Below are 27,303 nucleotides of genomic sequence, written 5' to 3' on the forward strand. Positions count from 1 at the left end.
AGGCGGAGCTGGCAGTGAGCCGAGATCGCACCACTGCACTCCAGCCGGGGCGACAGAGCAAGACTCTGTCACACACACACACACACACACACACACACACACACACACACACACACACAAAGTTAACTAGAACAGATCCCAAGTGGATTTGGCCGTTTATCAGAACTGACTTATCATTGTCTCCATGTGGGCTAACATTCTGCTAGAATTCTCCCAAGTGAAGCTCTTTGCTCACTGATGGGAAAAAGGGGGTTTGTCATTTTAACATGGAACACATATTTTCACCACATAATCATTTTGCTAGTGGAAATAAATGGAAAGTTATCCAGCTGGACATGCTACTTATGAGAACACTACTGAGTAACAAAAGATTTATTCAAATATTTAATTGGAAGGAACTACATCTGGAATAAGTTTTAAAGGAATTCATATAAAAAGAAAAGCAAATCCTTTAGAAATTGATATAAACAGTTGATTTTATCTGGAACCAAGAATGTGAATGAATTGGAACCTAGATGTCCTAACCTGTTTCTTTGCATAAAAGCCAGTTGAATTTTGAAATTTATATGGCAATTATACTTTATTGCTTTACGTAGAGCTTTGTTTTCAGCTAATATTTTAGAGACAGATTACCCCAAATTACCTAATTTGGTTCCCACTTCACTCCTTCTCAAAAACCAAACATAAAACAGAAGGGGGCCAGCTGTGGTGGCTCATGCCTGTAATCCCAGCACTTTGGGAGGCCGAGGCGGGTGGATCACTAGGTCAGGAGTTTGAGACCAGCCTGACCAACATGGTGAAACCCCGTCTCTACTAAAAATACAAAAATCACCCAGGTGTGGTGGCACATGCCTGTAATCCCAGCTACTTAGGAGGCTGAGGCAGGAGAATCGCTTGAACCCAGGAGACGGAGGTTGTGGTGAGAGCCGAGATCGTGCTACTGCACTCCAGCCTGGGCAACAGAGCAAGACTCTGTCTCCAAAAAAAAAAAAAGGAAAGCAGAAGGGGGCATCTTCCTGTCTTCAAAATACAACCTCCTGCTAAGACTAGCAAGTCAGCAGAAACTCATCGCATTTGGGCTTCTGGTTACTAAATGAATTAAGAGACACCGAGTTCCATCCTTAGATGTCCACATAGATCCCATTGATCAAATAATCCAGTCTTGAGTAACGTTTCCTGCGGAGTGATTCCGAGAGGATTCTACCCAGGAGGACGAGGCCTATCACCAGGAACAGGACACCAAAGAGCAGGGACCCGATAAGAAGCCATTTTTCAAATGGAAGGCCGTACTGATTTTCTGGAACACTGCCCTGGGACGAACTGCCTGGACTGGCCTCCCTACCTTCCCAGGAAGCAGTTTTATTCGTAGTGGAAGACTCCATATTTGACATAGAAAGTGCAGTAGGGTTATACACATTCCCTGTGTTCAAAGTTAGGTTGGAGATTTCTGTAAACGGTATGGTTTCTAGGCTGCCTTTCGAGTCCGTAGGTGCCTGAAAGGTGGTAGTCAGAACTGCTGTTGTAGCCATTGCTTGGAGTGTAGCCACAGCCCGTGTAAAAACTGTAGAAATGAGGGTCGTGGGAGGCTGAGAAGTGACAGTGGTTACAGGTGGAGCTGTGGTGGCCAGCTGTGGCTGGGAAGTCCCAGAAGGTGTCACTGAAGCATTGGTGGGTAGAAGGGTGGCGGGCTTTGGAGTAGCCGAGGTGGTATGTGGAGAAGCAACTGCCACCGTAGCTGGGAGCGCACTCACATTTTCAGGCAGCAGATGAGCTATTTCTTGATCAGAGGAAAACTGTGAACTCTGAGAATGGCCTTTTTCCTTATAAGCAAGGAGCTGGGCACTTGCTTCATCCATCTTAAATAGTTTCTCCAAGTGATCTGAGGATCCAAACTTCTGAGAAAGTGTGTCTCTCCATGAGATATCGGTGGGCTTTGAATAATCTGTGTGATGACGGGCTAGGGGAGTGACTGCTTGTGAAAATTGGCCATGTAAGAGAGAATCTTCCTGGGGTAACTCTTGGCTTGGCAAATTTCTGGTCAAAGATGGAAAATCTGAAAATGTATGGAAAATAAAAGGAAGGCTTATATAACTCCGTGCTACGGTAGGTTAAAAAAATACAAACATATCAGCTTGTTCAAAAGATCCCTAAACTGGTTGGCCATGGTGGCTCACACCTATAATCCCAGCACTTTGGGAGGCTAAGGCAGGAGGATGGTTTGAGGCCAGGAGTTGGAGACCAGCCTGGACAACATAGGGAGATCCTGTCTCTTAAACAAAAAAATCTCCAAACCGTTGATACTTGACATTTCATTGAAATGTGTGCAAAATGGAAAAACACAAATTGCTAAATGAGAATCTGATAACGCCGCCTCTCTACCAGATGCTGTGGTTTATTTCTAGCATGATAGGACAGAAGAGAAGAGAAATGTGTGGAGGAGGACCAGGCAAATTAAGGAAAAGGTGGGAGGTGCACAGCAGAGAAGCCAGAGGGGCTCAGCAGGGCAGCAAGAGGCTTAGGAAGATGGAAAGGGTTCTCCGTCTTCCTAAGGGGCCAAGGCCAGGGAAAAAAGTGGGCCAGAGGGTGACCTGAGCAGGAAAGATTGGCAGGGAGAATGCAGGGGAAGGTGTGGGCTTCGGCAAGACATGCCAACTAAGACTGAGATGGCAATTGGGGAGCAAGTAATCATCAGGAGAGATTTCAGTGGGGGCATGAGGCAGGCAAGAAAGGTATGTGGAAGCTGTGGGAAATGAGGCAATTGAGCAGGAGAGAGGGAGCAGAATCCCTGTGGTGTGTCTCTGACAGGGAGGAGGAGGAGGGGCCAGGCAGGGTCTGGTCTCCGCTCTGAGCACTGAGGCCACAGCAGCAGCAGAACAACAACAACGACAACAAAAAACCAGAGATATATCGTTCCAGCACTGTGCGCAGAGGAGGGAGGCTATCTGGGAGATTTCATTTGGACTCTCAAAGATTAGAATTTTGGAGCCAATGTCATAGGTCATGAGGATGATGGGACCAATATTTGAAATCATGATGACCACACTGTAGACATAGAGGGCAGAAAAACCATACAGTCCTGATGCCTGCTGAGGAGAAACCAGCCCCAGATCCTGCTCCTGCTCCATGAAGCTTAGAATTTTTCTCCTGATCACACACCCCATTTATCAAAGCTCAAACTGGAAAGGCCTGTTCAAGCAATCAAGTGCAGGGAATGACCAGGTGAATTGCCATGTATCACTCTGCTGCTAGGCTAACCATCTCACATTAGAACTGCAGAAAACACAAGGAAAGAAGCAGAGGAATGTCCTGGCATTTCTCAGTCCACTCACTCCTGCTCTCTTTTCCTTTTTCTTCCTCAATTCACCTCCATGCCAGTTTCCAAACTGGTCCTCAGTCTCCTCTTTCCTACAAACGGATCCAGAGGCAGCTACGGATTCATGCCATCTCGTGACTACTCTCTAAGCCTTACCCCTCTGAGAGGTTCTTTGCACTGTCACTCTGTCACTTATTCATCCATCTAGGACAGGGCTCAGCAAACTACGGCCTGATGGACAAATCTGGCCTGCCATCTGTCTTTGTATGACTTGCAAGCTAAGAATGGTTTTTACATTTTTTAAAATTTTTATTTGTTTTGAGACAGAGTCTCACTCTGTCGCCCAGGCTGGAGTGCAGTGGTATGATCTCGACTCACTGCAACTTCTGCCTTCCAGATTCAAGCGATTCTCCTACCTCTGCCTCCTGAGTAGCTGGGATTACAGGCGCGTGCCACCACACCTGGGTGATTTTTGTATTTTTTTTTTTATTATACTTTAAGTTTTAGGGTACATGTGCACATTGTGCAGGTTAGTTACATATGTATACATGTGCCATGCTGGTGCGCTGCACCCACTAACTCGTCATCTAGCATTAGGTATATCTCCCAATGCTATCCCTCCCCCCTCCCCCCGATTTTTGTATTTTTAGTAGAGGTGAGGTTTCACCATGTTGGCCAAGCTGGTTTCAAACTCCTGACCTCAGGTGATCCACCCCCTTCGGTCTCCCAAAGTGCTGGGATTACAGAGGTAAGCCACCATGCCTGGCCAGTTTTTATATTTCTTTTAATGGCTGAAAAATAATCAAAAGAAAATTGTGTGACACAGGAAAGGTATACAAAATTCAAATTTCTGTATTTCAAAACCTAAAGTACTGGTGTGAAAAGCCTAAAATACTATTTGGCCCTTGGCAGAAAAAGTTGGTGGACATCTGCTCTAGGATATAGTATTCTACTCTAAAATAGAATTTGGGTCAAATGAAATATATTTGAAAATATATATATATATATATTTTTGAGACAGGGTCTTGCTCTGTCACCCAGGCTGGAGTGCAGTGGCACAAACACAGCTCACTGCAGCCTCAACCTCCTGGGTTCAAGCGATCCTCCCACCTCAGCCTCTTGAGCAGCTGGGGCCACAATGCCATGCCACCATGCCCAGCTAATTTTTGTATTTTTTGTAGAGACAGAATTTTGCCATGTTGCCCAGGCTGGTCTTGAACTCCTGGAATCAAGCAATCCGCCCACCTCGGCCTCCCAAAGTGCTGGAATTACAGGTGTGAGCCATCATACTTGGCCTATAATTCATTTTAAAGTTAAAAAAGAAAAAGACTGTTTAAGTTAACACTCTGTGATGTGTGTGAAATCAGAACTTAAATATGGCCATTGACAAGAATGGCCAAAACAGCTGTTTTCTTTCTCAAGCATGCAAGCTCATAAAGAAAGCAAAGCTAGGGCCAGTCCCACTTCTTGATAAGATTCCTCTGTTGGCAGAGGTCCTAGAACCACAAAGGGATCCTCCACACCTGCTCCATTCGCCTCACCCACTCATGTTTGCCATTGGGGCATGGTGCTTCCTCTCAGTCATGCAGAGATGAGCCACAAAGGGAGCTGCAAAGCAGCTCTGCGCCCTTAACTCCTCTTTGGAGTTTTATTTTCAAACAACTTCACTGAGTTGAAAAATGAGAGACTGACTATTACTGGGACCCCAGCTGAGCAAACAGACTCCCAATTTATTCTATGTCTGAATTCTCCTATTCTTCCAGTCCTTGGTAAAAATGACATGCCATGAAGCTGCCAACAACAACAATAAAAGATTAAATACCAAACTGCAATGGCTTTAGAGAATGAACAGAATCCACTGTCATCTTTCAAACTCTTGGTCCGTAAATATTAGTCAATGGGATATAGGAAATAGAGGCTGGGCACAGTGGCTCATGCCTGTAATCCCAGCACTTTGAGAGGCCGAGGCAGGATGATTGCTTGAGGCCAGGAGTTTGAGACCAGCCTGGGCAACATACTGAGACCCCCCATTGCTACAAAACATTTTTAAAAATTAGCCTGGCATGGTGGTGCATTATCTGTAGTCCCAAGTACTTGGGAGGCTGAATGGAGAGGACTGCTTGAGCTCAGGAGGTGGAGGCTGCAGTGAGCCATGATCGCGCCACTGCACTGCAGCCTGGGCAACAGAGTGAGATGCTGCCTTAAAAAAAAAAAAAAGAGAGAGAGAGAGACAGAAAAGAAAAAGAAATAGAGTTCTTCCAGAAACAAACCACCAAACAGATAATCTGTATTTAATTTCACTCCAGGCAGGAGGCAGATAATTCATTTTTAATGGGGTAATATGAATTCATCAACATGGACAGATTCATACACAGAATTACAAACACAACTTGCACACATCCTGTAGATATAAACAGTCCTTTGCATACTATGTCCGGGGTTGGTGCCACGTTGCCCCTAGGTGTCCATCAACCTGCTCAGGGGCCGGCAACGCCCCCTGGTGGCTGCCACAAGAACAGTTTAATTCTAATTTCACTTCATTACCTTCACACTCGCCCTAAAAAGATGTATGCACATGCCAAGTTCCCTTTTTTCCGTTTCCATTGGCAAGGAACTTCATCCCATACATGCTCTTTTATATGTGCATTACAAAAGCAACAACACTCCAGAAGTATTAGAGAACAAATTCAGCTGTAATTTCTATCATCATATCCTAACAACAATTATTTACACAATACTCTGTGCTTCATGCTCCTGTTTGAGAGGATGTTTGACCCATCAGGCTTCCCTGGCACATGAACAAAACTCAGACACAGCCTCAGCTAGGGGGCAAAGCAGTGTCAACACGCAGGCACCCTGGGCAGTATCATTCCCCGAAGCCCCTCATACTTAATGCAGTCAAGAGAGAACCCTAGATTCCACTCCACCTAGATTCCATTCCACAACCCTAAAACTACTCAAGTTTCCCCCAATGCAGCAAATGGTGTCACCATTCATCTGGATGCTCAAGGCAAAAACTAGGACTTGGCCTTGATGGTTCTTTTTTTCTGGTCCCCCAGACCCATACCACCAGCAAGTCCTGTCAACTCTACTTCGGAACACCCCATATGTCCACTACTCTCTCCATCTCTCCCGCCACTCCCTGTTTCTTCACCCAGATCTCACCTGCGCCTCCTAACCAGTCTTTCCATTTCCACTTTGCTGCTGTGTCACTGTCCATTCCCAAGAGGGCGGCTATGGTGAGCTTTGAGAAATCACCTTTTTTTTTTTTTCTTCTCCCCGAGACAGAGTCTTGCTCTGTCGTGCAGGCTAGAGTGCAGTGGCGCAATCTCAGCTCACTGCAACCTCTGCCCCCTGGGTTCAAGCAATTCTCCCGCCTCAGCCTCCTGAGTAGCTGGGATTACAGGCACGCACCAGCACACCCGGCTAATTTTTGTATTTTTAGTAGAGATGGGGTTTCACCATGTTGGCCAGGCTGGTCTCGAATTCCTGACGTTGTGATCTGCTCGCCTCAGCCTCCCAAAGTGCTGGGATTACAGACATGAGTCAGGAGGTCAGGAATTTGAGACCAGCCTGGCCAACATGGCGAGACCATGTCTACTAAAAATACGAAAATTAGTCAGGCATGGTGATGCTTGCCTGTAGTCCCAGCTACTCGGGAGGCTGAGGCAGGAGAATCACTTGAACTTGGGAGGCAGAGGTGGCATTGAACAGACACTGCATCACTGAACTCCAGCCTGGGTGAAAAGAGTGAAACTCCATCTCAAAAAAAAATAAAAACAAAACTCCCAACAGCTTCCCACCACACACCTAAAAACTCCCGGCCGGGCACGGAGGCTCATGCCTGTAATCCCAGCACTTCGAGAGGCCGAGGTGGGTGGATTACCCGACATCAGGAGTTCGAGACCAGCCTGGCCAATGTGGTGAAACCCTGTCTCTACTAAAAATACAAAAATTAGCCACGTGTAGTGGCATATGCCCCTCCTAAGGCGGAGGTTGCAGTGAGCTGAGATCGCACCACTGCACTCCACCCTGGGCAACAGAGTGAGACTCTGTCTCAAAAACAACAACAACAAACAAAAAAACTCCCTCCTATGACTTACAAGGTGTTATGTGATCTGGCCCTCCCTGCCGTTTTGCATATCACTCTCTGAGTATTTCACAATGAGTCAACCAGCTGGGATTGGAGTGTTGGTTTTTCAAACACTCCAAAGCATTCTGCCTGAGGACCTTGGACTTGGAAGGTCTTCCCCTGATCTCCTCACATCTGGCTCCTCACTATTCAGATCTCAGTTTAGGGGTTACAACTTTACTTACTGATTGTCTATTATACCATCCTGTCTCAATTCTGTGCATAGCACTTGTGACTATATTTTTCTTGATTATTTATTTATTATGGTTATTGTCTCTCTCCCCTAAAACATAAGTTCCAGAAGGGAGAACCTTGTTTTCCTATTTTTTTTTTTTAGAGATAGTGTCTCACTCTGTCACCCAGGCTAGAGTGTAGTGGCATGAACACAGCTCACTGCAGCTTTGACCTCCTGATCTCAAGGAATTCTCCTGCCTTGGCCTCCCAAGTAGCTGGGACTACAAGCTCATGCCACCATGCCCAGCTAATTTTTTTAATTTTTTGTGGATATGAGGTCTCATCATGTTGCCCAGGCTGGTCTCTAACTTCTGGGCTCAAGTGATCCTCCCACCTCCCAGAGTGCTGGAATTATAGGCATGAGCTACCACATGGCCAGAACCTTGTTTTTCATGTTTAGTGTTGTTTCCTTAGGGCATAGAAAGTACTTGGCACATAGAAGATGCTAAATAATATTTGTTATTTATTGAATAAATGAACAAGTAGAATATTAAAAATCAAGAATATGATGATAACTTTCTAAAACTTAAATAAAAGACAAATTGAAGCTGGGTGTAGTGGCTCACGCCTGTAATCCCAGCACTTTGGGAGGCTAAGGAGGGTGGATCACCTGAGGTCAGGAGGTGAGACCAGCCTGGCCCACATGGTGAAACCCCATCTCTACTAAAAATACAAAAAAAAAAAAAAATAGCTGGGCATGGTAGTGGGTGCCTGTAACCCCAGCTACTTGGGAGGCTGAGGCATGAGAATTGCTTGAAGCCAGGAGGTGGTGGTTGCAGTGAGCTGAGATCGCACCACTGCACTCCAGCCTGGGTGACAGAGTGAGACTCTCTCTCAAAAAACAACAACACTCATGCCTGTAATCCCAGCACTTTGGGAGGCCAAGGCAGGCGGATCACAAGGTCAGGAGATTGAGACCATCCTGGCTAACACGGTGAAACCCCATCTCTACTAAAAGTACAAAAACAAAATTAGCCGGGCATGGTGGCGGGCACCTGTAGTCCCAGTTACTCAGGAGGCTGAGGCGGGAGAATGGCCTGAACCCGGGAGGCGGAGCTTGCAGTGAGCCGAGATCGCACCACTGCACTCCAGCCTGGGCAACAGAGTGAGACTCCATCTCGGAAAAAACAAACAAACAAGCAACAACAACAAACCCCACTAAATTCTGTAATTGTGATTTTATGCAAATACTGTCTATGAAGGGTCCACAGAATTACCTAAGCAACATTATATTTGTTTTCACCTTTTTTATATGGATAATCTCAAAAAAAAGAAAAATTGATACTGAAACCACTTCAACTTGAAAAATTAACAAGCCAAAGTGTCAGCAAAACATATCTCAGTAATTATATTAATTTTTTTGCTATTTATTTTCCATTCCGAATTAATATGTAAGTTCCATGAACATGGAGATTGTAGTTCTAGTGCTTTGAACAGAATCTGGCACATGGTAAATGTTTAATAAATATTTCTTGAATGAATTTCCTTTCCAGTCTAGACAATAAAATCCAGTGAGTTTGATTTCAGACGAGATTGGGTGCGTTCAGGGTGGTATGGCCATAAAAAGTTTGATTTCAGATAATGTGATTATAATGGGAACTTAATAACAAATATACTAGAACTTTCTATATTAACACAAGTCTTCACCCTTTCAAAACAATCACCCTGGAGACCTGTATACTTATTCCAGTGTTGCCGACCTTGTTCTAAAGAGGTGCTTCAAAAATGTTTCATACAAGGTTTGTGTGTCTTTTATCTCATGAAGGTAAAAGCAGAAACAAACCAGAACAAATACTACCATGGCTTTCATTGGAAATCAAATTTTGGTTTAATAAATTGAATTTCCAGTCATGAGATTTTCTGATATGTCTGGTGCCCCTTCTGGTAGTTTTATTTAGACTCTTGTAGAAAATCTTTCACATGAACCAGTCTTAAATTATTCCAATCACAAAAGAAAAAGTATAATGCTTTTATTACCTGTAATTATCCTGTAACTCATAAGTCCTTTTGCTGGTTTCAATGGACAGGCTTCCTCATTGGGACAGAAAAAGAGGTAGCAGTTGGGTTGTCTAGCTGTTTTTCGAGTGTCGAAGATCATCAAGTTACATGCTTTGTCCCCTGCAATGAAAGGTTTCATAAGCATGATTTTGAAATGCGATTTTCTAAAGAGTAGGGCAAGTAGGAAAAACTTCACTTATTATGGAGTCCAACACAAACACCTTTGTTCATTTTGTTCACTTGCTTGCTGACCGCTGAATCATTTCCTTTTCCTTAGCTTAGTTGCTTAAGGCAACTTTAAAAAACATTGGGTTTAGCTTTTTTTTTTTCACAAGGTGGCACCGAAGGCGAAGAAGGAAGCTCCTGTCCCTCCTAAAGTCAAAGCCAAAGCAAAGTCTTTAAAGGCCAAGAAGGCAGGGCTGAAAGTCATCCACAACCACACACACACACACACAAACACACACACACACACACACACACACCCAAGACCTGCATGTCACTCACCTCCAGCAGCTCAAGACACTGTGGCTCCAGAGGCAGCCCAAGTATCCTGGGAAGAGTGCTCCCACATGTTTGACCACTCTGCCATCATCAAGCCCTGACTACTGATGTGCTATGAAGATAGAAGACAACCACACACTGGTGTTCACTGTGGATGCCAGGGCCGGCAAGCACCAAAGAGGCTGTGAAGAGGCTCTCTGACACTGATGTGGCCAAGGTTACACCCTGAGCAGGCCTGATGGAGAGAAAGAGGCATGCGCTCTGCCGGCCCCTGCCCACAATGCTTTGCATGTTGCCTACAAAACTGGGATTATTTTTATTATTTTTTTATTTTTATTTTTTTGAGATAATGTCTTGCTCTGTCGCTCAGGCTGAAGTGCAAGTACAGTGGCATGATTTCAGCTCACTGCAACCTCCACCTCCCAGGTTCAAGAGATCCTCCCACTTCAGCCTCCCGAGTAAGTGGGACTACAGATGCAAGCCATCACACTCGGATTTTTTTTGTATTTTTTGTAGAGATGGAGTCTCTCTATATTGCCCAGGCTAGTCTTGAACTCCTGGGCTCAAGCTGTTTGCCCTAGTTGGCCTCTGAAAGTGCTGGTATTACAGGTGTAAGCCACTGCACCTGGCCATCTCTTGGATTCTGAAAGCATCTCAGATGCCTAATAAAGCCATGAGTGGAGTCAGTAAATTATCATAGATATCATGGCTCCTTCCACACAGGATCTGAGTAGTATATGGAATACAGTCTATCTTTTAATTTTTATCTGTACCATTCTTTGTGTTTTTCTTCCAATTACCCCTCTCTCCTTGTCATATTTGCTTTTCTATGTTCCTTCCTTCCTTACTTTTCACTGTTAACTATAATTTCTGGTCTCTTTTCTTTTCTTTTTTGAGTCAGGGTCTTGCTCTGTCATCCAAGCTGCAGTGCAGTGGAACAATCATGGCTCACTTCAGCCTTGACCTCCTGGGCTCAAACAATCCTCCCACCTCAGCCTCCCCAGTAGCTGGGACTACAAGCGTGCACCCCCATGCCTGGATAATTTTTTGTTTTTTTTTTTTTGTAGAGGCGGGGTCTCACTGTGTTGCCTAGGCTGATCTTGAACTCCTGGGCTCAAGCAATCCATCCCCCTCAACCTCCCAAAGTACTGGGATCACAGGCATGAGCTACTGCACCCAGCTGCTGGCTTCTTTTTCTGTTCCTCTTGTGTCCAACAGAAATTAAACCCTCTATTCATCATGGCCTAGATTTGATTTTGTCCTCCATTTGGTACAGTCTCACATCTTTGGGAGGTCAGCGTATCCCTGGTCAGGTTGAAGGTTAAGAGGCGCATAGGCTAATTGTTAAAAACATACGCTCTGTCGACCATCACCACCACTGGTGCTAGTCAGGCAGTGGTGAGAGATCAACTCCAACTCCCTAGATGGGAAGGAAGATTTAGTTAGCCTCTGCAGGAGTTTTATCACATCATATCCCCATTACTCAGATAATAACAGGAGTACTCCTGCTTTTTCTTTCTCAACAATGTGATACCAGAAATACCTTTCTTTTTAGCACTTAGGTAAAGGGGAGGGTCCATAAGCTCAAAATTGTATGCAAGATATTGTGCCCATCGTGTTATGTGCATTTTTCTAGAGTATCATCAAGTTATCATAGTGCCTTTTGAACCCTCGGTGGTTAAACCATTTCTCAGGAAGTGAGGAAAATGTCTGAGATCCATTAACTGAGGTCCCAAGTACCTCTGCTTGTAGCAAAGCAGTAATAGGACTTTGGCTTCTAGAATAAAACAGCAAACCCTCGTTTCTTAGAATTGAGGAGCAGGGCTTTGCTGATGCCTGTGAATACCACACTTACAGTATTCAGTCCTGCTTGCAGGCGATGTTTCTATTTCACATACATGTTGATGTCAACATTTAAAGAAAAACTAGAAATTTAAATTAAACCTCTGTCATTTCCATAAATTACTTGCATAAAGTGCCCCAAAGCACACTGCTCAATGAGACCATCGAAGGGATTTTTCCTCCTGACACCAAGTATACGGTATCTTCTCCACACCATTTTGCAGCAATAACCACATATCCTACCATTGAGTTCAATTCTGACACCAACTATCCAGAGTTGGCATCAGATTCCATGGATTATGGGCTCAGTATCACAAGACTGCCCTCATTTCAGAAGCCAGTAGCAAGTATTAGGTCTCCAGGTCACCCACACTTCTGTCTGACTCGGCTACTGCTAATTCAGGGATTCCCATGATCCTACCCCCTCAGATTTGATAATTTGCAAGAACAACTAATAGAACTAAGGAAAATGCTGTATTTACTATTACAGTTTATAATAAAGGATACAAATGAACAGCCAAAAGAGGCTCCTAGAGTCCCAAGTGCAGGAGACTTTGTCCCTGGGGAACTGGGGTGCATAATTCTCTTGACGCTGGAATGTGTTCACCAACTTGGATGCTTCCCCATCATCTAGGGGTTTTTATGATGGTCTCATTTTACACAAGCATGATTGATTAAGTCATGGGCCACTGTGACTGAACTCAATCTCCAGTCCCTCCCCTGAGGTGAAGCCTCACTAGCACAAACTCAAGTATAGTTGAAAGGGGCTGGTTATGAATAACCAAAGACATGCTCCCATCTCTTGGGAAATTCCAAGGTTTTTAGGAGTTCTGTGCCAGGAACTGGAGACAAAGATCAAATATGTATCTTTTGAGACAAGGTCTTGCTTTGTCACCCAGGCTGGAGTGCAGTGGTTCGATCAAAGCTCACTGTAGGCTGGGTGCGGTGGCTCACACACTTTGGGAGGCCAGCACTTTGGGAGGCCAAGGTGGGAGGATCATTTGAGGTCAGGAGTTCAAGACTAGCCTGACCAACATGGTGAAACCACGTCTCTACTGAAAATAGTAAAAATTAGCTGGGTGTGGTGGCGAACATCTGTAATCTCAGCTACCCGGGAGGCTGAGGCAGGAGAATCACTTAAACCTGGGAGGCGGAGATTGCAGTGAGCCAAGATTGCGCCACTGCACTCCGGCCTGGGCAACAGAGTGAGACATCATCACAGACAAACAAACAAAAAAGTCCACTGCAGCCTCAACCCCCTAGGATCAAGTGATCCTCCCATCTCAGCCTCCCAATAGCTGGGACTACATGCGTGCACCAGCACGCCTGGCTAATTTTTTACTTTTTACAGAGAACAGGGTCTTGCTATGTTGCCCAGGCTGCTCTCAAACTCCTGGGCTCAAGCAATACTCCTGCCTTGGCCTCTCAAAGTTCTGGGATTACAGGAATGAGTCACCACACCCAGCCATTCACTAGCTTTTCTAGGCAACTTGATGACAAGGCCTTGTCCATCTTATTCACTGTTTTCTCTCTGGCAACTAATAAAGTGTTAAGTACTCAAGAAATTTAGTTTTTTTCATTTAGAGAACTTGGACAGGGTCATAAGTAAAATTGAAAAAAGATTTTACTAAAATACACAGTATACTTCTCTTTTCAGTACAAATACTTAAATCCTAAAATATGCAAAGTCCTGGTTCAAACCTATAGGTCTGAGTTTCCTCCTGTGTCATGAAAATGGGCCAGACTAAATGATTCCCCATCCCACTAGAGTTCTAGAAGCTGTAGTTACCTAGTAGTCAGTGTTTTTTTTTTTGTTTTGTTTTGTTTTGTTTTTTGACTTATCCTATGCCACCAGCTCCAAGGAAGGAGACGAAGTGGAGGTTTTATGCTTCCAACTTAAAGATCAAATGCTGATTTTCCCAAGAGATAAGAATTCTATTTCTTGTCTCAACCCCTTTTCTCTGTTTACATTTTCTTTGTAATATCACACTGTTTTCCAATACTCCATGCTGATGGCAGCTAACCATTTCAATAGGATTTTTGTTTTCAATATTCTAGATACCGGTTGGGATATAACACCAGTGATTCTCAACCTCTTGTCTACCCAGTCACCTGAGGGATATATACATACATTTATCAATAACTTTGACTCAGCTTAGGATAGGGGAGGGCACACTTGTAGAAAATTCTCCAGTGATTTTGTCACTTATATTCATACCCTGTCGAGAATCACTGGTATAAGTTATTCAGCCACATCCCCCAGCTCCTGAAGCCACAAAACACATGGAACAAAGGATTGCCAAGAAACCACTATTTACCTGATATGTTTTTTGTTGAACAGCAAGAATTAATGCAGTCTTCTTGAGTTGAAGTATATACGGGCTCATTGCCTCTGATTCCCTTAGAAAGAGATGACTGGATGTCAATGACAACATCTTCTAGACTCTTGTTGAGGCAATTCTGACTAGCAGACAGCCTTAGTGTCAGGAAGCAAATTATTACCAAAGTATAAGTCAAGCTCCCTTCTCCCCCAAAGAACATTTTAAATTTCAGTTTAGTTTTGGTCTTCAAAGGTCAAGGATAATCCTCCCTCTGGTCTTAGTTTGCTTTAAGAAGGCTGCACAGATGATGAGATTTCTCTCTAGAACAAAAATGGAAAATCATCAATGAGTTTTGTTTCTTTAACAAACAAGGGAAGAAACATTTCATTTCCTTAAAGTCAATGAAAAGGATCCACATACAATTTAGAGAAGAAAAGATACAAGTATTTTTTGTTTCACTTTTAGTAAATTTAAGACAACTTTTCATTAAACATTTGGCAAGGAACTAATAAGCATAAACAAACATACTACCTCACCAATGCTTAAAAGCTGACAATGCTTATGAAGGAACAGGTATAAACAGTAGGCCTGCCTCGGAATTCTACAATCCTTCCCTCTTCTAACTCAGAGCGGAGAGGGCACACATTTCTAGTCACTGATGAAGCAGTAGTAATAGGCTTGAGCATATTTTCTTTCTCAGTAATAATAATCAGCATTTTAAAATCATCTACCAGGGGCTAGGCGTGGTAGCTCATGCCTGTAATCTCAGCACTTTGGAAGGCTGAGGTGGGTGGATTGCTTGAGCTCAGGAGTTCAAAACCAGCCTGGGCAACATGGGGAAACCCTGTCTCTACTAAAAATACAAAAAATTAGCTGGGTGTGGTGGTGCATGCCTGTGGTCCCAGCTACTTGGGAGGCTGAGGTGGGAGGATTGCTGGAGCCCAGGAAGTTGAGGCTGCAGTGAGCTGTGATTACACCACTGCACTCCAGCCTGGGTGACAAAGCGAGACCATGTCTCAAAAAAAACTTAAAAAATAAAAATAGGTGACAATATACTAGATGGTAGACATTGTGCTAAGGAATTTACCACTCTTTTGAATTGTTATTCTCTTTAATTTATTACCATCTTTAATCTTTATACCAACTGTAATGGCTAATACTGAGCGTCAACTTGATTTGATTAAAGGATACAAAGTATTGATTCCGGGTGTGTCTGTGAGCATGTTGCCAAAGGAGATTAACATTTGAGTCAGTGGGCTGGGAAAGGCAGACCCACCCTGAATCTGGGTGGGCACAACCAAATCCGCTGCCAGTGCAGTTAGAATATAAGCAGGCAGAAAATGCGAAAAAGAGAGACTGGCCTGGCCTCCCAGCCTATATCTTTTTTTTTTTTTTTTTGAGACAGAGTATCGCTGTCGCCAGGCTGGAGTGCAGTGGCGCAATCTCGGCTCACTGTAACCTCCACCTCTTGGGTTCAAGTGATTTTCCTGCCTCAGCCTCCCGAGTAGCTGGGACTACAGACGCATGCCACCAAGCCCGGCTGGTTTTTTGTATTTTTAGTAGAGACGGGGTTTCACTGTGTTGGCCAGGATGGTCTCAATCTCCTGACCATGATCCGCCTGCCTCGGCCTCCCAAAGTGCTGGGATTACAGGTGCGAGCCACCACGCCCAGCCCCAGCCTATATCTTTCTCTTGAGCTGGATGCTTCCTGCCTTCAAACATCAGACTCCAAGTTCTTCAGTTTTGAAACTCCTTGCTCCTCAGCCTGCAGATGGCCTACTGTGGGGCCTTGTGATCATGTGAGTTAATACTTAATAAACTCATATATATATATATATATATTATATATATATATTCCACTAGTTCTGCTCAGGATCTCTTTTGTGAGACATATTTAAAAATGCATAAAATGGAATATGTAGGATTCCAAAGGAAGCCAGTTATAGTGAAATATAATTATCAAAATAGATTTTAGAATGTCCCTACAAAATCCTGGTGAAAGAAATCAAAGAGGAGCTAATAAATAGAGAGATATAACATGTTCATGGATAGGAAGACTTTATTTTGTTAACATATCAGTGCTTCCTGGCCAGGCGCCATGGCTCAAGCCTGTAATCCCAGCACTTTGGGAGGCCGAGGCGGGCGGATCATGAGGTCAGGAGATCGCAACCATCCTGGCTAACACGGTGAAACCCCGTCTCTACTAAAAATACAAAAAGTTAGCTGGGCGTGGTGGCAGCCGCCTATAGTCCCAGCTACTTGGGAGGCTGAGGCAGGAGAATGGCATGAACGCTGCAGGCAGAGCTTGCAGTGAGCCGAGATTGCGCCACTGCACTGCAGCCTGGGCAACAGAGTGAGACTCCATCTCAAAAAAAAAAAAACAAGGTATCAGTGCTTCCCAACTTGAGCTACAGATTAAATACAGTCTTAATCAAAAGCCCAAAATTATTTTTTGGATATCAACCAACTGATTTTAAAATTTACATGGAAATGCAGAAAAGACCAAGAACAGTCCAGAATACTAAAAAACAAAGTTGGAAGACTGATACTACCTGACTTCAACACTTACCGTAAAGCTACAATAATCAAAAAAATATGGTATTAGAAAAAGAATAGACAAACAGATCAATGGAATGGAATAGTAAACCCAGAAATAGACCCTCACAAAGAGAGTCAACTGATCTTTGACAAAGGAGCAAAGGGGATTCAATGGAGAAAGGACAGTCTTTTCCAAAAATGGTACTGGCACAACTGGATATCCATTTGCAAAAATGAATAAATAAATAAATCTAGCCACATACTTCACACCTTTCGCAAAATTTAGCTCTAAATGGATCACAGACCTAAATGTAAAATATAAAACTGTAAAATTTCTAGAAAATAACAGAAGAAAATCCTGTGACCTTAGATTAGGTGATGAGTTTTTAAATACAATACCAAAAGCACAGTCCAAGAAATAAAAATTTGATGTTGGACTTCATTAAATTTAAAAACTTCTGCTCTGCAGTAAAAGATACCGTTAAAGAGAATGAAAAGATAAACCACAGACTTGGAGGAAATATTTGAGGTGGTTTTTTTTTTGGAGGAAATATTTGTGAAACACACATCTGATAAAGCAGCAGTCCATAGCCTTTCTCGCACCAGGGACCAGTTTCATGGAAGACAATTTTTCCATGGACGGGGTTGTGGGGGTATCGTTCAGGATGATTCAAGTGCATTGTATTTATTGTGCACTTTATTTCTATTATTACATTATAATATATAATGACATAATTATACAACTCACCATAATGTAGAATCAGTGGGAGCCCTGAGTTTGTCTTCCTGCAACTAGACAGTACCATCTGGGGGTGATGGGAGACAGTGACAGATCATCAGGCATTAGTTTCTCATAAGGAGTGTGCAGCCTAGATCCCTCACATGTGCAGTTCACAATAGGGTTCGTGCGCCGATGAGAATCTACGGCCACCACTGACCTGACAGGAGGTGGAGCTCAGGCAGTAATGCATAATGTAAATACAGATGAAGCTTTGCTCTCTGGCCCACTGCTCACCTCCTGCTGTGTGGCCCATTTCCTAATAGGTACTGGTCTGTGGCCCAGGGGTTGGGGAACCCTGTGATAAAGGACTGGTATCCAAAATATACAAAGAACTCAAGTCAGCAATAAGAAAAGAAACTCAATGGACAAAAGATCTGAGCAGACACCTTATCAAAGAAGATATACAGATGACAAATAAGCATATGAAAAGGTATCTAACATCATATGTCATTAGGGGATTGCAAATTCAAACAAGATACCACTATCCACCTATGAGAATGGCTAAAATCCAAAAAATGGACAATACCAAATACAAGGACATGGAGCAACAGAAATTCTCGCCTGGGCGCGGTGGCTCACATCTATAATCCCAGCACTTTGGGAGGCCAAGGCGGGCAGATCACTTGAGGTCAGGAGTTCGAGATCGGCCTGACCAACATGCTGAAACCCCATCTCTACTAAAAAAAATACAAAAATTAGCCAGATATGGTGGCAGGTGCCTGTAATCCCAGCTACTTGGGAGGCTGAGGCAGAAGAATCGCTTGAACCCGGGACGTGGAGGTTGCAGTGAGCCGAGATCATGCCACTGCACTCCAGCCTGGGCAACAGAGTGAGACCCTATCTCAAAAAAGAAAAAAAAAAAAAGGAAAAATTCTCATTCATTGCTGTTGGGGAATGCAAAATGGTACAGCCACTTTGGGAGAAGTTTGGCAGTTTCTTACCAAGCTAAATGCAGCCTTACCATACAATTCAGCAATTGTCCTCCTATGTATTCACTCAAATGAATTGAAAACTTATGTCCACACAAAAATCTGCAATAGAATATTTATAGTAGCTTTATTCATAATTGCCAAAAACTAAAAGCAACCAAGATGCCCATCAATAGATGAATAAACAAAATGGGATACATCCATACATTGGAATATTATTCAGTAATAAAAATAAATGAACTATCAAGCCACAAAAAGACATGGAGGAATCTTAACTGCATATTCCTAAGTCAAAGAAGCCAGTCTGAACAGATATGAATCTAACTGTATGACGTTCTAAAAAAGGCAAACTACAGCGGCAGTAAGAAGGCCAGTGGTCACCAGGAGAACAGGAGTGGGAGGATGAATCGGTGGAGTGCAAGGGATATTTGGGGCATTGAGACTATTCTGTATGACACTGTAATGGAGGGTACATGTTATTGAACATCTGTCAAAACCCATAGAAATGTAAAACACACAGAGTGAACATTATGTGAACTATGGACTTTTAGTTTTAAAAAAAGGTAAAACCAAAAAAAAAAACAAAAACAAAAAACCAGAAACAAACCAGTATATGGTAATAAAACACAAGTCTAATACTTTTCTTGCTGTTTGTCAAAATTCTGTATACAGTAAAATAGTAACATTTATTGCGTCTAAAATGCCAGTTTCTATGCTAAGCACTTTATATATATCATGTCCTTTAATCTTTACAGATCCCATTATTATCCTCATTTAAGTTAAAACTTACAAAAAGTTGTGGGACATAATATGTGCTTCTTTATTAACCTATTAAGTAACAAGTGGTCATCTAATAACTGCCATAATTTTGACGTGGTATTGAGTGTAGATAATATTTTGAAACATGTCCAACAAGTCATGTGATATAAAAATATCGGCAATATTTACAGGGGGCAAATCATAGCTACTGCTAATACTACTGTGGCTTTTGCCTACATTCCATTTCAGAAGTCGGTGAAATAATAATTTTTTCCACTCAAGTTCACAGACATCCTGAATTCTATCCATGGATACCTTATCGTGGACTCCCCAGGTTAATAATTCTGGCCAAGGTACTTAATACGCTGCCATATTTTGCAAGCCTCTAGGGAATCAAGAGAAAACCAGGCCAATACTTTATTTTGAATGGATTCTAATGTAGCCTCTTTTCAAGCTTTTGCAAAGAAACCTGAACTATGTAAGGAGATGGGGCAGGAGTTGTTTTCAGTATGCAGCATTGAGAGAAGTGTTTAAGAGTTTTATATCATTAAAGAGGCTCAGCAATATTAGGTTAGCGACGTTTTCTAATCCATTATTATTTAGGCTTTAAGGGCCTGAAGTCGAGTTGAATCTTGTTGAAAGACGGGGTAAAAGGATACAGGCGGGTGAGAGAGGATGCCCCTGAGTTTTAACGTCTGCATACAAGAGTCGCTACAACTTACTCGCACGTAATTAGTTCAAATACTGGAAATCATCTTACAGCACACTATAATTTACCAAGATGCTTATAACTGTATACACACACACACTCTACAGAGAATTAGACAATTAGCAGTTTCAGTAATGAATACAGAGTCAACGACAAGAAAACAGGGAACATTTTCTCTTCCTTTGAGGAAATGCATGTTGCCTACTGAGCTATATTCTTCTGCCTCTCCTTCTGATGTCAACGCAGAGCCAGAGCCATTTATGGCAGGTGCCTTGAGCCCGCCTAGAGGTCCCCTTTGGAATACTGCAGCGACTCAAGGATCCTGGTCAGCCCTTATTGGCCCCAGCTGGTCCTTCGGATGCTCGGGTGTGGGTGAAGGAGCCTCGGCCCCTGGAAAGGAGGGGACCGACTCTCTCCGCAGGTAGCGACGTCGCCTGCGGTCGGTCGGGGGTGGGTATTGGGGAGACCCCTTTACCTGGCGTCGAGAGGACCCCGGCGCCCCTGCTGCCCTCCAGGTGCGAGGACAGCTCTGTCGCGCCCGCGGGAAGGACCGGGGAATCCGCGCGGGGGTCTCGGCGAGGACCGCAGGGGATGCTCCGCAGCTCCCGCACCGGCCTGGCGGGTTTTGTGGTTAGCAAGTTCCTGCTTCCGTCGCAGCGACGGCAAGTTTACCGCGGGGGAAGGGCACGTTCCTGCCCTGCAACCCGGAGCTGCTTCCCGGCAACATTAGCGCGTCCCTCCCCGCGGAGGCTCCGGGCTCCCGGCCCCAGCGCTGAGCCCCGCAGGGAGGTGGCGCCCCCCACCGCCCCGCGCTCCCCGCCAGCTCAGCCACACCGCTGACCCCGGGCTGGGCGCGCTGCGAGGGGGAGTGCGTGCCTCCCTGCTGGTGGCCCGAGGGTCTGCAGGTGAGCCTTGCCTCGCGGCCCGCGCAAATTAAAATAAATGCACATGGGGAAAACGTCAAACAGTACAAAAATAGACACAGAGACAAGTCTACCCCTCACCCCCGTGCCCCAGTCTCCTAGTCTCCCTCCTCAGAGGCAACCACTGAGAGCAGTTTTTTGATGTTCAAGGGCTTATAGTGCATCCTATTGGGGGCATAGTTCTGAGAATCCTCTTTCCATAATTGGAGGATGGAGTCCTCAATTAAAGATGGCAATTCTTGAGTTAAATATTATCTGCAAGACAAACTTCAGGGAAGGTATTTGGCTTTCTGCAGGATTTACTGTTTGTAGATAGGATAATAATGGTGAAAATGCTGGTGTCTGTAACATATATTAAAACTGTATCCCTAACACTTAGCATAGTGCCTGGTACACAATAGGTGCTCAGTAAATATTTAACTAAAATATTTTTGTTGACTGAATGAATGGAAAAGAACTGCATAGGGCATAGGTTGTGGAAGTTTCTAAATTACTGCTGGCCCCATCCCCACCTCCATAAACACACACACAAATGCAACATTACTAAACCATTGACACTTAGTTTGCCATATGGTCTAACCTTTGACAGTATCTTAACCTCTGTTTTGAAAGAGCTTGCAGACCTGAAGCGCTATGCAATTGCAAGTTAAGTCTAGGCCTGTACGGCCAGCAGCTACACACCCTAGTCTTAACCAATAACTACAGGAGGATTAGGTTGACTGAGAATGCTTGTGAACAAAGGTCCATTGTGTGAAACTAACTCTACTTGTAACCAAAGGATGACTCTTGAATTACAATGTTGCTAAAGCTAGGTTTGAAAGAGTTACCAAAGAAAAGTAAACACCAGAGTAATTTCCCATTGCAGTGATTTTCCTGATGCAACAAGGGACTGATCTGCAAGTGTGTTTTATCTTTTATCATCTGATACACTTCAGGGTTCAGGGTGTAGAGCTATCACAGTTTTTGAATCTCTCTACATGGGGTAATCCATGCTAGTTACGAAGTAGACCTTTCCATTATTAGAAACTTCGTATTCAGTGCTTTAATACAATGAACCTGTTTCTTTTCTTTTTTTGTTTTGTGTTTTGTTTGTTTTTAGAGACGGAGTCTCGCTGTGTTGCCCAGGCTGGAGTGCAGTGGTGTGATCTCGGCTCACTGCAACCTCCACCTCCCGGGTTATAGCAATTCTTTTGCCTCAGACTCCTGAGTAGCTGGGAGTGCAGTGGTGTGATCTCGGCTCACTGCAACCTCCACCTCCCGGGTTATAGCAATTCTTTTGCCTCAGACTCCTGAGTAGCTGGGACTACAGGCACATGCCGCCACGCCCAGCTAATTTTTTTCTATTTTAGTAGAGATGGGGCTTCACCGTGTTGCCCAGGCTGGTCTCGAACTCCTGAGTTCAGGCAATCCGCCCGCCTCGGCGTCCCAAAGTGCTAGGATTACAGGCGTGAGCCACTGTGCCCAGCCTGAACCTGTTTTCATTGAAGCGATATGTTATTTTTTCAGTTATGACAGTGAACAAAGGATATTGATTAAAATAATGATTAAAGAAATATTTTCTATTGATATGTGTTTAATTTATAAATATCATTGTTTATTTATTCATTTTTTGAGACAGGGTCTCGCTCTGTTGCCCACACTGGAGTGCAATGGCACAATCACGACTCACTGCAGCTTTGACCACCTGGGCTCAAGTGATTCTTTTGCCTCAGTCTCTTGAGTAGCTGTGGACCACAAACGCACACCACACCCAGCTAATGTTCTTAATTTTTTTTTTTTTTAATTTTGAGATGGAGTCTCGCTCTGTTGCCCAGGCTGGAGTGCAGTGGCACGATCTAAGCTCACTGCAACTTCTGTCCCCCAGGTTCAAGCAATTCTCCTGCTTCAGTCTCCTGAGTAGCTGAGATTACAGGCTCATGCCACCATGCCCAGCTAATTTTTGTATTTTTAGTAGAGTCGGGGTTTCACCACGTTGGTCAGGCTGGTCTTGAACTCCTGACATCAAGTGATCTGCCCACCTTGGCCTCCCAAAGTGCTGGGATTATAGGCATGACCCACCGTACCCGGTGTTTTAAATTATTTGTATAGATGAGGTCTTGCTACATTGCCCAGGCTAGTCTCAAACTCCTGGGCTCAAGCAATCCTCCTGCTTTGGCCTCCCAAAGTGCTGGGATTACAGGTGTGAGCCACTGCACCTGGCTTACTTAAAAATAAAATAAAAACTTTAATTTCTGGCCTGAGTCATAACTTAGAAATTATATCCATTGTCACTTCATTTCCTGAAGAGATTCTTGATACTCTTCTCTGAGAGTTAGAAGTCCCATCTATGTGGAGAAAGATTTCTTTAAAAGTAATCAGAAAACATGTATTAAGCGGCCGGGCGTGGTGGCTCACGCCTGTAATCCCAGCACTTTGGGAGGCCGAGGCGGGTGGATCACGAGGTCAGGAGATCGAGACCATCCTGGCTAACACGGTGAAACCCTGTCTCTAATAAAAATACAAAAAATTACCTGGGTATGGTGGCGGGCGCCTGTAGTCCCAGCTATTGGGGAGGCTGAGGCAGAAGAATGGCGTGAACCCAGGAGGTGGAGCTTGCAGTGAGCCGAGATCGCGCCACTGCACTCCAGCCTGGGTGAAAGAGTGAGACTCTGTCTCAAAAAACAAACAAACAAACAAACAAACAAAAAACATGTATTAAGCACCTGCAGGGGAAATTAAAGACCAATAATACCAATGAGATCTACCTTTAAGATGTTCATAGTTCAGAAGCAGAAAAAGTAAATCAATGGCTGTGTAAACAGTAAGTGTGATGAAGGCCAGGTGTAGTGGCTCTTGCCTGTAATTCCAGTGCTTTGGGAAGCCAAGGCAGGAGGATCACTTAAGCCCAGGAGTTTGAGGCCAGCCTGAGCAGCATAGCAAGACTCCATCTCTACAAAAAATAAAAATTAGCATGGTGTGGTGGTACACGTCTGTAGTTTCAGCTACTTGGGAGTCTGAGACAGGAGGATCTCCTAAGAGCCTAGGAGGCTCTTAGGAGGCTGTAGTGAGCCATGATAGCATCACTGCACTCCAGCCTGGGCAACAGAGCGAGACCCTGTCCCTGCCCTCCCCAAGAAAAGAATAAATGTTATGATAGAAGATGGCAACTAAAAAGGCTCAGAGAAGGGACATCTGATCCCAATTTCTGGGAGGAGGTGTTAATTATTGAAGAATGAAGTTATTAGCAGATGAGGAGGAAAAGGCTGAATATTTCAGGAATAGGAAACTGCATGACCACAGGAAATTCAGCCTGTTAGGAAGGTTACCAGTGTACACAGAAGAATAGAGAGAGAGGCTGGGGTCAGAGCAGGAAGGTTTTCATATGTTAAATCTTAAACTTTATCCTAAAGGCATGGGGAGTTCCTGAAGGTTTTTTGTAGGGCAGTGACAGGTCCAGAGACCTAATTAATATTCTAGAAAATTATCTCTACCTGCCACAGGAGGGATGGATTGAGGGACGTGAGGCCAGAGGCCTCTCTTCCAAGAAACGGAAGTGGTAAGGCCCTGAAATGGGCATGCAGATAGAGGAGAAATTAAGAGGAGAGGCTCTCCAGGACACAACGATTGGTTGGATGCAGTGCTGACAGTAAGCAGGCTTCTGGCTTGGGAGCCTGGTTGGGTGGGAGTACCAGGTCATATAAAGACACGGGAAGAGGAGTCAGTCTGGAGTGGACAGAGGCATGATGAGTTTTGAAAACGTGAATCCTGGTTTTATCACTCACTAGTTGTGTGACCAAGAATAAATCACTTAACTTTTCTGTAAAATTAGGAAAGTGGTATCTACTTTACACGCAGGTCATAATATAGACCTTTTTATGCAGGTCTAACATATAGACCTGCAGACCTGTAAACTCAAAAAGGCTGTTCAATTGCTAGTTATTACATATACAATAACACAGTTTGCTGCTCATGTAGAAGGGATTTTAAAGGTGCTAAAAGACATCAATCTGAAATGTTTCCTAGCTATAAAGCTCTTCCAGCAGACTCCTTATGTTATATAAATGCTCATTTAATTTTCTTGCCACCAGACTGTAAGCTTCCTAAGTACAGGGATTGGGCCTTGTTGAATTTTTTATTTTTAACGTGTAGCAAGTGCCTAGAACATTTCAGGTTCCCAAGAAATGTTAAGCCAGTGAAGGAAGGAATTTTATCTTCATATGTTCTTTTTCTGAATATAGCTTTATGGATATGGAATTTGTATACCATACAATTTACCCTGGTAAAGTGTACTCTACAGTGGTTTTTAATATATTCAGAGTTGTGCATTTATCATTACAATTTTAGAACATTTTCATCAACCCCAGAAAGAAACCCCATACCCAATAATAGTCTACATTTCCCTTCCACCCGTACCCCTCCTCGGCCTTAGGCAACACTAACATATTTCTCTCTCTGTAGTGCTTCTCCTGGACATTTCATATAAATGAAATCTACAATATGTGGTCTTTTGTGATAGGCTTTTTTTTTTTTTTGAGACGGAGTCTTCGCTCTGTCGCCCAGGCTGGAGTGCAGTGGTGCGATCTCTGCTCACTGCAAACTCCGCCTTCTGGGTTCAAGCGATTCTCCTGCCTCAGCCTCCTGAGTAGCTGGAAATACAGGCGCCCGCCACCACGCCCGACTAATTTTTTTTGTATTTTTAGTAGAGACAGGATTTCAGTTTGTCAGCCAGGATGGTCTCAATCTCCTGACCCCGTGATCCGCCCGCCTCGGCCTCCCAAAGTGCTGGGATTACAGGCGTGAGCCACCGCACCCGGCCTGACAGGCCTTTTTCATATTGAATAATGTTGTCAAGGTTACTCTATGTTGTAGCATGTATCAGTATGATTTCATCCTTCCCTCATTTTGGCTGAATAAATATTCCATGATTACCACACTTTATTTATCCATTCATCAGTTGATGCGACAGACTATCCTTTTAAGAATGAAATGTTTATTCAAAAGGAAGCATAAAAAACACCATCACATCAGTATGGACTGGTGTATGGAACACAAGACAAATATACTTTTATGTGGAAAAGGGGAAACAAGAACCAGGATGAGTTATTCTCCATTCCTCACCCCTTTTACCTCCTCTCTCACCTTCCCCTCAAAGAGGAAATCTGGGAGGGGATGCAAGGACTCTCCAAAAGGGAATGGTCTCACTGCTTAGTGGGCCCTTCCCAGTCCCATCAGCCTGGTGTGGTTTATGTAAACCTCAAGACTAGTTAGACACAACTTTCTAGAAGCCTGCCCTGATCTCTCAGGCAGTTTTTAGTTCTATCTTCATATTCCCAGAGAACACTGTACTTAGATTCATTTGCATTTTTCTCATTGTATTGCAATGGTGAGCAGAGGAAAGAGCATCAGATAGTCCTAAATAGTTCGACCACTGACCACCTGCTGACCATGGAGGAGTCACCTACTTACAGGCTGCAGGGTTGTTGTGAAAATTAAATAAGGTAAAATAGGGGAAATTATTGTGATATAGTAGAGTGGAAGGGACTTAAAAATCATTTAGTCAACTTGACACTTCTTCTGAGACTTTTTTTTTTTTTGAGACGGAGTCTCGCTCTGTCGCCCAGGCTAGAGTGCAGTGGCGCGATCTCGGCTCACTGCAAGCTCTGCCTCCCGGGTTCACACCATTCTCCTGTCTCAGCCTCCCGAGTAGCTGGGACTACAGGCGCCCGCCACCACGCCTGGCTAATTTTTTGTATTTTTTAGTAGAGACGGGGTTTCACCATGTTAGCCAGGATGGTCTTGATCTCCTGACATCGTGATCCACCCGCCTCAGCCTCCCAAAGTGCTGGGATTACAGGCGTGAGCCACCCCGCCTGGCCAGAGACTACATTTTATGCATATAAAATCTCAAGGCATTTACTTGAAATTTCTTGACGCAGACAATGTAATATAAAGTGAGTTGCAAAGTTCGGAGAACTCCAGAGCCAGCTAACTCCCTGATGGCATTGCATTCCTAGGTCTACTTTCTTGCCCTAGCAAAAATGGCAGTTTCCTTTCTGGATTACTCCCTCCTCACCTTCTGTTAGTTTCAGAGTGACTTGTTGATAACTGTCAAGGTCCCCAGAAAGAGCCTAGCCAAAAAGGTTCTTCACTTCTCTTTAAAGATGTGCATTCCCTAATACATGAAACAGCATTTTCTATTTCTTAATTTTTCTCTCATTTCCAGCTGCTGCTTTCACCGTCTTCTGGTATTTTTTTGTTTGGTCATCCACTGCTAAACTCCCAGCTCTTCAGAATTAAAAATGAGCTTTGCATCCAAGCTGTTGTGGGTTCGAATCCTGGGTCTA

At 43.9% G+C, this 27,303-nt stretch overlaps 1 protein-coding gene across 3 annotated transcripts; it reads right to left on the reverse strand.

Annotated features, from left to right (window-relative positions):
- Positions 1-357: 357 nt before the first annotated feature.
- On the reverse strand, positions 358-27,294 carry MANSC1 (MANSC domain containing 1). 3 transcript variants are annotated; one of them, XM_034935398.2, is made up of 4 exons: positions 27,033-27,294; positions 14,339-14,661; positions 9,657-9,797; positions 358-2,053 (listed from the first exon to the last, which is right to left on the reverse strand). In XM_034935398.2, exons 2-4 carry the CDS (start codon positions 14,559-14,561, stop codon positions 1,122-1,124), a joined length of 1,296 nt encoding a protein of 431 aa, XP_034791289.1. In that variant the 5' UTR covers positions 14,562-14,661; positions 27,033-27,294; the 3' UTR covers positions 358-1,121. The 3 variants fall into 3 exon arrangements, with proteins under 3 accessions (XP_034791289.1, XP_008950199.2, XP_054951386.1); XM_008951951.4 differs by lacking the exon at positions 27,033-27,294 and adding an exon at positions 20,533-20,852; XM_055095411.2 differs by lacking the exon at positions 27,033-27,294 and adding an exon at positions 17,628-17,648.
- Positions 27,295-27,303: the final 9 nt, after the last annotated feature.

This window comes from Pan paniscus, chromosome 10 (assembly GCF_029289425.2).
Source record: "Pan paniscus chromosome 10, NHGRI_mPanPan1-v2.0_pri, whole genome shotgun sequence".
Taxonomy (NCBI): domain Eukaryota; kingdom Metazoa; phylum Chordata; class Mammalia; order Primates; family Hominidae; genus Pan; species Pan paniscus.